Source organism: Clinocottus analis, unplaced genomic scaffold, assembly GCF_023055335.1.
Source record: "Clinocottus analis isolate CAN_PGR_092001 unplaced genomic scaffold, fCliAna1.0.p SCAF_8, whole genome shotgun sequence".
In the NCBI taxonomy this organism is placed as follows: domain Eukaryota; kingdom Metazoa; phylum Chordata; class Actinopteri; order Perciformes; family Cottidae; genus Clinocottus; species Clinocottus analis.
Genome location: NW_027176240.1, coordinates 18,906,532 through 18,917,961, shown reverse-complemented (window position 1 = coordinate 18,917,961; position 11,430 = coordinate 18,906,532). Strand labels below are relative to the sequence as shown.

Here is an 11,430-nt window from a genome sequence, read left to right as displayed (position 1 = left end):
ATTAAGATGTTTGCAATGTCCTTTACCCATGCTGTAAAGGTAACCACAGGGTTTTAACAATGTAGCTTTTCAATCATGAATACTGTTTTTTAGTTGTAATACAACTCTTACTCTGCACTGTTTGTTATGATAGTAATTGTTATATACAACATATGTGTGCATTATTGTTAAATGTCATCTATCAACTGATGTTTTTACAAGTGATAGACGTTTGGCTGACTTGGACAAGAATAGCGCACGGCTAATTTCCTAGCATTAGTGTCCTTTTACTGGCTCTCATAAGTCAAAGCTAACTAACTTTAAAGATTAAAACAATATTTCGCTCGAAAAGTAAGACGTTGAAGCTTAAATTGACTCCATTAAATTAGCTGAAAACATGACACAATATGTTTTCTGACACAAATTTAGGGATATCTTTATACTTTTCCAGAAGAAACATTTTGTTCTTCCTCGCCCCATTTGCAAATTTAGAGCTAATCAAAAGCACTGTGAAGCTGCTAATCACACAAAGCACCAACCTTTTCAGCTAGCTATCAGGCTAAAGTTAACTTTTGACATAAAGCTAGCTCGTGCTCATAATGTGAATCCTCCAGATATATAAACACTTGTAACAGTAGCAGAGTAGTCCTACCTGCGAATAGTAGTCCTACATTTTCGAATGAGAAGTATTTTTAAAGAAACTTCATTTTGGACCTTGTATTCCTACGGAAGAGGTTTAAATCAGAAGATAATCCTTCTCCCAACTCGCAAGCACCATCATCTGGTCGTACACAAGACCTATTTTATTTCCCCTCTAATTAACTAACTTGACATGTCCCGGTTCCAGAGGAATTTATGCTTTAAATTTGTCCAAATAGTATTGGTTGTAAATTAACCCAAAGAAAATTTTTGGATTAAAAAATAACAACAAAGAAAAGTATTTTATGGTTTATTACTACTGATGTATTTGTATAAAAGTGCAGAAAATCATAAATAGAGGTCATAAATATAGATGAATGAAAGAATAAATAAATATATTAACCAAAAGAAATTATAGGCTTTTAGTAATAAATAAAATTCCTATATGATTTTGACAACGTGGTTCCCATTTTAAATCGTTCAGCAGAGTTTTTGAACTTCTTATATGTACACATACCCAAATAACTTTAATCAAAATTAATAAACAAGATTTCTAATTGTCCATCCTTACGACAGAGCCACTAGAAGAAACACATTTTATCCCCAGCATGGATGTCCAGTCCCTCTCCTTCTAACCAGTCCTCCCGCAGCTCCTCGAGAACCTCCTGCAGGGACAGCTCGGGCAAGGGGGCGTGCCTGTACTCCCCGCTGCCTTCCAGAGCAGCCCCGCTCCACGAGTCGTCCAGCTGCGAGCACTGACTCTCCACTGCAGGGCTGCTCTCCAGACTAAAATCCCAGTAGCCAGAATCCAGGGTGTCTGGAGTTGAGGAGTGTAAGGTGGAGGAGGGCATGTACACCTGCTGCTCCTCTGATCTGTACACGATTGCTGCCTGACTTAAGCTGGAGCAATAGCTTCTCATTTCCATGGGAGAATGGCACCACTGGGGCGGAACAGGGGAGGTTTGGCTGCCAGGATGAGACCAGAAACCCCTCAAGGGTGGGCTGGAACTGTATCCCAGCGGCCTGCCCGGCTGAAGCCTGCACATGGAGCCGTAGTGCTCCTCAATGGTGGAGTAGGCTGGAGGGCGTTGTCCATAGCCGCAGGCCACCTCCAACTCTTCCTTCACCTGGGCCGAGTAGTCTGACAGAGGGTCCTGAGGCGGCAAATGGACGGAGCCGGCCTGTGGGCCCTTGAAGGCCACATCATGGGATGGAGGCACGGCGTCGCACACTGGGCTGTCAGACTGCCACAGAGCTTTCTTGGCTCCTTTGTACTTCAGGGTGCGAGCTCTTCTGTTCTGAAACCACACCTGGACAGGAAAGAAAGAAAAAAAAACCCTCAGATTTAGATGGGGTCAGATAAAGAAAACAATCCGCCATGTTAATCATTGTCAGGGCAAACACGCAGCGGGACAGCAGAATTAGTATCACTGTCAGCCGTCAGAGCCTTGTTGTACAGTCTATCTATTAACTCAAACAAGGGCCTGATAAAAACAGCTTGTGTCATCTATAGAAGGAGTAAAGCGGTAGACTGATAGCGATATCTACAAATCTATGCTGGATACATTTGAAAACTGAGCCTTTTTTATGATAAGAAACCGCAGCGCAAAAGGCCTTACCACACAAGCTACACAGCCTTCTGTGTGTTCGGGCCTCCTGTTTGGGCTTCTGTGAACAGTACTCATGTGTGCATTTAATCTCAAACAACAGCAGTTTCCAATAAATAAAGATAATGCCTAACTTATCTGAACAGACAATTTCATTAGCTCTATGCACCTCAGTTTAATTCATTGCATCATTAGCAATATATCCCCCCACCTCCCTCCATATATAGAGCAAGGGCTCTCTGCTACATTATAAGCAACTGCGTACCTGGATGCGTGACTCTGGCAGGCCCGTGGTCTTGGAAAGGCTCTCTCTGAGGCTGATGCCCGGGTACGGATCGGTCTGAAAGGTGACACGCAGGAGCTCCACATGTTCCTTTGAAAAGCTGGTTCTCTTCCTACGACTGGCACTGCGGTTGGAGCCGCTGCCGGAGGCCACAGGCATGGCATCATCTGAGGGGGAGAGAAAGAAAAAGGGAGCGGGTTCAACATCAATTTTTTTCTTATGTCTTTTCTCTAAGTCCTGCAAAGCCTTCTTGTTGTGCTCTGAACTAGGTGCGGTTTATTTGGTAACCAGGCTTCTTTTGTTGAAGCTGTAACTAAATTTTAATGCATTAATGAAATGCCCAGATTCAGAATGTTGAATATGGAGTGATACATATAATTAACTGCCTTTTCTTTTCTGGTTGAAAAAAATATGACTCTGTAACATCAAAGTCAAACAACACAACACAATTCAAGATTATTTATGGATAAAAAAACAGGATTGTGTCAAATCAAACTCATTCATTGTGTTTACTAATTAAGTGCTCATTGGTCTTTCTAACTTTATATTATATTCTACCTACCACAAAAATATTATAATTTCTGTCAGTGTGTTTTTCTTTCACTGGTTATACCAAACCTAGCTCTAAAATGGATGATTCGAAGAGAAGTTTTTAGCTGCCTGATTGAGTGGGCTGGTGAGTTGCCTTAGAGCACATGCAAATGCAATGTGTTTGCACAAATCTGAGGCACCTGGCATTGCTAACTATTTTACCCGGGGCTATAGATCATACAAAAAAAGTCTTCAAGACATGAAGCTAAACACTAAGACTGGTCTGATGTGAAGATCACAAAACATTTCTTACCATTGCTGGAGTCCTTCCACATGGCAGTGGTTAAATAAATGAAGCTCTGGGAACAAATGGATTTCTAGTGGACTTCTGATCTGACAGAGATCAGTGTGACACTGTGTTCCTTCACCGGGAGACTGAGACTATGTCTCCTGCTTGCAACGGGGTACCTTTTATATTGATCACCTGAGACCCTGGAGGCCTTGAAGGCCACGGTAGAGCCGAAAGAGTGTCGTGGTGGGGTGTTTTTTTAACTTGGAGGATGGGTTCTTAACAAAAGTACTCTGGCCGTTCCAACACCTCCACAGTTATCACCTCATACCGATCAAAGCGGTGGCAGGGTCAATGACAAATATGACTGATCTCAGGAGAGACAAAAAGAACTCCGTGATCAGCCTCGTCGAAACCACTTAACTCGAGGACGACTCACATGTGATTGTTTATGTTTTTGTGTTGCTAAATATGTGACATATTAAAAAAGTATATAAGGCCTAAAGATAGAAAAACAATTTTAAAATCTTTTTCATTCATTGTTAGTCTTCTTTGTATTTTCTTTGGTCTTCTTTTGCATTTTATTGTATTATGCACATTTAGGTATATATATATATATATATATATATATATATATATATATATATATATATATATATATATATATATATATGTTAAAGTTCATGTTTCGAGTCATTTGATTAGTGAGCACCAACATCGGCAGTTTTGCATACTGTTGACCGCTGATCAACTAACAATAGTCTTTAAGAAATGTTTAACTCTCAGGGAAACACAAAACAACATCCTGAGCCGGAGGCCCCTGTTTTTTTCTTTCTTTTCTTTTCACATGTAGAGCAGCTTGTTGCTGTCACAGGAGGGTAAGGGAGGTAATTATTTAATGATTAATTGGACCATTACACTGATGATTAATTGGCCTTAGTACACTGAAAAGGTGCATCAAAGCCAGGCCTTGACCTGAGCTGCTTTTTATATCAGTATGTGAAGCCTGTCTTCCGTGCTCTGACATGCTGCTGAAGAACAATGCAATTAAATATACACACACACACACATATATATATATATATATATATATATATATATATATATATATGTATATATATATATATATATATATACATATATATTTATATATATATATATATATATACATATATATATATATATATATATAAATATATATATATATATATATATATATATATATATTGCATTTTGGTGCACTACATATATACACTACATATATATACTAAATGTATTCCTGCTTATTCTTTTTTACATCTAGTCTTGACCTTTGATTTCTTTCCTGTTGATTCTTGAGCTGTTTGTCAAATGCAGCCAAAATGTAAAATGCCAACCAATTGAATCTAAAGTCAAACAGTACAAACGGGCAAAGTTCCAACACAGATTTACCGTATTTGCAGGCGTATTCGAAAACAATGCAGCTTACTCTGGTTATCTAATGCAACAGAACAAGCTTAGACTGTCTCTTTTTCATCTTTATCTGGAATCAATGTGTGGAGACGGCACCTAAAAGTCCCACCCACTCTTCCTATGCTTTTTCCAAATCCTATCAGACTCGGACATACAAACTGTCAACACTGGAAGCTGTTGCAATAAATGATAGCAATAAATTCTGTATAACCATAATAAAAAACGTACCACATAGTTCATTATCTAGAATTAGTCTGGTAAAAAAAATAAAAACGGGAAAGAGTCTTTCAACAGATAAAATGCTTGCTCTGCCCCAGTTTACATACAATGATCGATAGATTAAAGATAACTAAGCACTGGTCCAGCATATAGGCTAATCAGTTAATGCAAAATCATTCTCAAGAGCTTTGTTTAGTTCAGATATCTGTATTTTAAAGCAAAAAGTAATCTCATTATTTTAACTATTCCTGTAAATTAACATCGAAATCAGCAAGAAGAAGAAGCATAATCCGTCAAACAAAAAAACTGTCAAGCTGCAAGAACCTGGTATAGAGTATGTTATAAACAACACAGTTCATGGACTACTGTTTGGAAGTACTGTGGCAGTTTGATTTTCCATATGGAGTTTTTAATACAAACTTTTTATAATGTGCTCAATGTGGTAGTTGTGGATAAGTATGCACTATACGGTTAAAGGGAAGTATGTCTTTTTTATAAACAAATTTTACAAAACAAACACTTAGGGTTATCATACATTACGTTGAGTGATTTTAATAATGGATCATAATAGTTGGATTTTGTTTAGGCATGAAGAAATGTATTATACTCAATATAGGGTAAAATATATTCAAATTATTATAGAATGTATTGAGCTATTTTTATTATTTATTTCAATGCTGCTGCATACCTCCCAATCTAAAATTAGATTGTTTTCATTATTTGTTTGGGAGTAGCCAAAAAAAGTCTAATAAAAGAAGATTTGTGTTACATTGTTATATTTCTAATAAATATTTAAAGCAGCCCCCAACATACTGCCCCCAATACAGTTTCTAATCTACACCATAGCCTATCTGACAATGATTAGCTGTTCAGGGGCAATAGTGCAAAGTCTTAAAATGCCTCTCCTCACACTACAGCAATATATATTAAATATTGTAGTGTGTAATAAATGTTAGTATTCATGCTAGAGTCACTCTCTGTATAATACATTATTATTCCCTTAGTGGTCTCTAATCTCCATCTAAACAGTACGTACAGTATACCATGATTGAGGACTATAGCAGAATTTTTGTTTACATGTGGAACTACACAGTAGCCTGCACTACATAGAGAGGAAATATGACAGAACTCAGAAAAAGTACAGGGATGTTAACGGAAATTAAGTATCAATTATTTTAAAAAACAGAACATTTCTCGGTAATTGAGCATATTAGAATATTCTGCCGAAAGTCATATCTTTCACAGTAGTAGTAACTCCCTTAATGGCTTAACATCACTTTCAAACATGCATTTTTATTATTATTTTTTCTTATCGTTTTAAAGTGTCTTTTAGCACAGAGTGGTGAAATCAACAAAGAAGCCACCAGGGGGTAACGTTGCAGTGACAAGTTGGTATTTATCCACAGTTTAATATATGCCGACATTGGATATTCAAAGAAATGATAAAACTCCATAGTAATAAACATGACAGTTTATTATCAAAGGTTGATGTATAGCATGTTTTTTCATTTTTACTAATTATCTATAAATGTATGTAACAGCCCCCAATGAAGAAAAACAACAACAAAAAAACACGATCACCCTGTCCTTCCTACCGTCGGCTCTCTTCTCACCACTGTTACTACACGGTCGTATTTGACAGCGGGACCAGCTCAGCACGGCAGAACAGCAGCTATGGCTAAAACTGATGGATGCGATTACTTTAAAAGAACCACCCTGTTTTGGATCGTTTCCGTGATACTGGGGATGGGATATTTCACTGTAAGTTCATTAACCACAAGTTATAGTCGAAAAAATATATAATACGTGTAAATCGTCCGCGCACTGTAAATGCCAGTGTAGTGTTGCTTAAAATGCTCCCCATTTGTGTATTATTTTCCAAAAAAATCATGCTTTCATGCTGTTGCACTTGATATTTCGTGTAAATGTTGTGTTGCCAAAGGACCCTTCTTAGTCCTTGTCAAATCGCAGTTTAATTGATATCTAATCTTATAGGGATTATTTCAATCCTCTTTAAGAACACAGTTCAAACAAACTTTTGTTCAAAGTCCATTGGACAATTTAGCTTTTCAACGTAACGGCTAACTCTAGCTAATGTTAGCCCTGACACCGCCCGTTGTCCCTTTTAAAAAAACTGTAAAAACAGTATTGTGCCAAACTCCCGGAACACTAATATATTGCAAACTATTCCCTTGCAAAATGAACCACGGGAACCAGGACGCTAGGTAGCCTTTAGATATTTGAATTTCGTTGCAGCTCATTTAGATTACTCCTTTGTCAATAAAATATATGCCGAATTGATGAAAAATGTTAATCAAGTTTGACTGTTTATAAGTCATTTAATAATCAGATAGAACCTGTTCGGCCGTCCAAATCCTAATGAAATTCTGGGTTCAGGGGCCCATTCAACTAACGCTATATCACGCTTTGCTTCGTTCATGCACTACTCACAGTCGATAGGGACAGAGAAAAATAGCAGCGTGGCACAATGCTACATTATGTCATTTAGATTTCACAGAGTTGGGGTCTGTTGGGGGATGTCATACTCCGCCCACGTGTTTCTCTGTATGCCTACTATATTTATTTGGGATACTTACTAATTAATTTTTTTCATTATTGAAAAAATGAAGCTATCGCAAGTGTGGCCTAAAAATCTAGGCATGTCATGAAACGAGGAATACATGCATATGATAGGAAAAACTGTACAATTTATGTGCATTAATGTTTAAGTATATCATGTGCTTTACTCCCTTTTATAAATATCTTCGAATTAATTGTATTGTGGAATCATAGAGATATGGTACATTTTATTATTGTAGAAAAAAATTTCGAGCTACTTTTGTAATTCATTACTGATCAAATCAAAGGATTATTTTTGCACCAAATAGATTAAAAGGTGTTCAACCTTTTCAGTGTCAAATTATAAAGGTTTATCTTTACGTTTTGGGATTTTGTTCAGACTTCTAAATGCTATTTGACACTAACAAATCAGAATTTTGCAGCCTCATATTTTGTTCACTTTTAATATGAAGATAAAAATGTTTGGGATAACACTGCCACGTATAGACCCCTTTCCACACAAATTGTCATGGTCCACGTAAAAAAATAACAATGAAATTGTCAAAAATGTTCTTGTCTTGTGGCATCAAATACATATATATATACACACACACAAAGTTAAAGTTTCTCTCATAATCTACTGTATAAATTGATATGGGTTAACGTTTTACTACTCCGACTGTGTGTTACAGTGCATTGTGTTTGCGCCGGAACAAATCCCATTTCAACACCTCGGTCCTTTTGGCAGCTTCTGCAGACTCCTTGTGGATAACTATTCCGACGTTATGTACAAAGGGTAAGTCTTCTTGTTAATTACTTTCTTAGAGTAAATACACTGACATTTGATTACTGTTCATTGACAGCCCTCACATGCACAGATAAAAGCTTTGTGATTTTGCCTAATTAGAATGAAAGGTCATCAGAAGATTTTCTTTATACAGCAGAGCTGCATTTGTGACAATCAAAAGATGTTCAAAGTATCCACACATAGCTTAAGTACAAGCTACAGCCTTAGTATCTTTTCTGCCCCCATTTACACTTCCACTGGTGGGGCACTTTGCTAATTTGGCCTCAAAGACACATGACTGCTATAGCATGTAGCACGTGTAAAGATAGCAATCAAAAAAGATGAATGGTGCGTTCTTGCCATTTGAGTCATGCCCTGTGCAAGACAGCCTTAAGGCTTCAGTGCTCCATTCAGTCTTTGGTTGTTCGATGTTATGGCAAATGGTTGATTTATTTTTGAGGTTGTCATGTGATTCCTGTTCATTCTGGACTCAATGGTTAGTGGAGGCTTGGATGTTACTCAGCTATGCAAGGCAAGACGAAATGTCAAGTTTTGCCATGTTCTCAGGCAGCGCAACTGAATTTCAACTTAAAAAACTTAATTACAATTGTGACCTCAACACAATATTTCTCAAGAAAATAGAAGACATTTCTTTTATAAATTAGAATATAAAGTCCAATGAGTGTTACAAATGTCTTTCTGTTACAGATGGTGGGCTGCCTGGGCCATCCATGTTATTGAGGCCTACGTTGCGTTGAGGATGTGTAGGTAAGGATGCTAGAACCCATTAGATTTGTAATAAGATTGTTTTTATTTTTTCAACCTTCTATTGTAAAAGTTAGTTTCATATCTTCAACAAAAGCCTCCCCCCCCAAAACACTCATCTTCTCTTAATGTCTCTTAATGTCACTCTTAATGTCAGAATAGTCAAGCCTCCAAAAGCTGCCTTACTTTTTACCTCATACCTTAACTTTTCATCTTAATAAAAAAAAGTACAACCATACATTTGGTAATTAAGAATGGAATTTCTTCAATTTTGATAATTAGAAATGACTAGCATTCTTCAAATTTTTTTCTTCCTCACGTATTGACACAATTGTTCAGACATAGAGGTTTAAGTGGCAAACAAAACCAAAGAGTGTGTAAGAGCAACCAGCAATATAATTAATTTTGGACACAATGAAATGGCTGCTGGCTTAACTTTGGTTAATTGTTTTCTTCTCTGCAGTAACAAAGGCATCAGCGACAAAGCCACTCGCTGCCTGTGGTTTGTTCAGACCTTCCTGTTCGGCTTTGCCTCCCTCGGCTTGCTCCTCAAGTATGACCCTGAGCGCCCCAAACAGCACTGATTCCAGCAGGGGAGGCCCACAAAACAACACAGTATAAGATGAAACCTTCTTCTTCCACTGTCTTTCCTCCTCGATGTGAGGGAATACAACTGAACCCACGATAGACATACATCTCCATTTCATTCCATAGATTTTACATTAACAAACTGTAGACGTTTTTAATCGATTATATATTAAAAGATTCTCTTGATGAATCCGGCCTAGGCTGAATAGTTAGTGAAATACAAGAAGAATCTTTTATGAGAATGATTTTGTATTCTCTTGATGTTTACATTTAACATGGTTGACAGAAGGATGTTCTCTCAGCTGCTGTATAGAAGGCAAGTGATATTTTTTCGGAATTAAATGTAGAGAAAGCTGCTGTTCCCTTTTGCCTTTCATCTAATGCAGTGCCTTGAGTTTGATGTTTTAAACTACCGTCTGGAAGTTCCTAATGCTAACACTACAAACATACTGAGTGATTTAATTAAATTGAATAAAATGCTGCCTCATTTTTAGTTCTCTCGAATGCTCAAAATGCTCTGACTTCATCTTGAACTTTATTTTAATTTGACTGAATATTTTACTAAAAACATATTATAAAAACTACACAGTAGGTCTTGGTGCTAAAGGCAAATGTCTGAATGCAAAGAGTTTTGATGCTAATAAACTGAAGTTCAGCAGGTATAACACATATTCACGTTCACCATTTTAGTGAAACATTTTAGCATGCTAACATTTTCTCAGTTGTACTGGACACCGATAATAGCTGGGGCTGATTGGTGGGTCAATAGTTTTGAACTAAATTTAGTGCTGGATACTAATTAAAAGTTAAGATAACACCAAAGTGAATACCTTCCATCCTGAGGGAGCTTTGAATACATTTGTATTAATTTCACAGCAATTCATCCCATGGCTGTTGAAACTTTGCATTCGAAACCACAAATATCAGACTCCATCCTTCAGAAAATAGGTCAGGGGATGTCTTTAGGATTCATCCTCTGTGGACATGCATGTCTCAAACAAACTTTGATGCAAAACCATCCCATAAATGGATCAAATAAAACATCTTGTTGACGCAAACCTGGACTTTCTATACCTTTCAGAAACATGGCTATATATAAACTTGTCCCGTTACTTTGAATGTATGTGGAGACTATGTTTCGAAGAGACAGATCTAATGGTAAAGGAGGAGGAGGAATAATGTTTTACGTTAAAGAACACCCTAATTGTCGCCAGATTGAGTGGTCAAGTGATGTCAAATTGGAATGTATTGGTCTGAAAGTGTTACTGTTACCTCACATATCTCTTACTCTTATCTGTCGCTACAGCCCACCAGAGTCCAAATTATATCTAAATCTAAATTATATGATCAGTTTAATTCCATGTTCAAGGAGTCTGGAATAAAAATAGCCAAAATGTACAAGTGATTGTTTCAATAAGCCTCAGTTAGTGAACTAACCCACAAAGATAACCTACTCTTTTCAGTCCCAGATTAATTTTATTTTTTAGCAATAAACCAGAAAGAAGGATCAAAACACAATATAGTATGTCTGACAATAATCTAATACTTTTAACAAGAAAATTTACAAAGAAACGTTCTCAAAATCTCTTCTACCAGAAAGGCTTATTAATTAGGAATATCAAAAGGTGACACAAATTCATTTGAGAATGATATACATGGAATTGATTGGAGCACCTGTTTAGCAACAGATCACAATTTACAGTTCCTTTTAAAAAAACAACAATTAAACAAA

General features: G+C 36.9%; 2 protein-coding genes across 2 annotated transcripts; one reads left to right on the top strand and one right to left on the bottom strand.

The window, feature by feature from the left end:
- Positions 1-1,199: 1,199 nt before the first annotated feature.
- mxtx1 (mix-type homeobox gene 1) lies at positions 1,200-3,374 on the bottom strand. The gene is made up of 3 exons (XM_068568032.1): positions 3,353-3,374; positions 2,491-2,675; positions 1,200-1,928 (listed from the first exon to the last, which is right to left on the bottom strand). The coding sequence occupies exons 1-3, from the start codon at positions 3,372-3,374 to the stop codon at positions 1,200-1,202; spliced, it is 936 nt and encodes a 311-aa protein (XP_068424133.1).
- Positions 3,375-6,638: 3,264 nt separating this feature from the next.
- Positions 6,639-10,180, top strand: tmem254 (transmembrane protein 254). Its single transcript, XM_068568650.1, has 4 exons — positions 6,639-6,760; positions 8,251-8,354; positions 9,054-9,113; positions 9,574-10,180. Exons 1-4 carry the CDS (start codon positions 6,674-6,676, stop codon positions 9,692-9,694), a joined length of 372 nt encoding a protein of 123 aa, XP_068424751.1. The 5' UTR covers positions 6,639-6,673; the 3' UTR covers positions 9,695-10,180.
- Positions 10,181-11,430: the final 1,250 nt, after the last annotated feature.

Coding starts and splice junctions, on each gene's coding strand:
- mxtx1 (XM_068568032.1), bottom strand. CDS start 3,374: ATGTGGAAGGACTCCAGCAATG. Junction 2,676..3,352: donor GTGGAAGGACTCCAGCAATG/GTAAGAAATGTT, acceptor TCTCCCCCTCAG/ATGATGCCATGCCTGTGGCC. Junction 1,929..2,490: donor TGCCAGAGTCACGCATCCAG/GTACGCAGTTGC, acceptor TTTCCTGTCCAG/GTGTGGTTTCAGAACAGAAG.
- tmem254 (XM_068568650.1), top strand. CDS start 6,674: ATGGCTAAAACTGATGGATGCGATTACTTTAAAAGAACCACCCTGTTT. Junction 8,355..9,053: donor TCCGACGTTATGTACAAAGG/GTAAGTCTTCTT, acceptor TTTCTGTTACAG/ATGGTGGGCTGCCTGGGCCA. Junction 9,114..9,573: donor GTTGCGTTGAGGATGTGTAG/GTAAGGATGCTA, acceptor TCTTCTCTGCAG/TAACAAAGGCATCAGCGACA.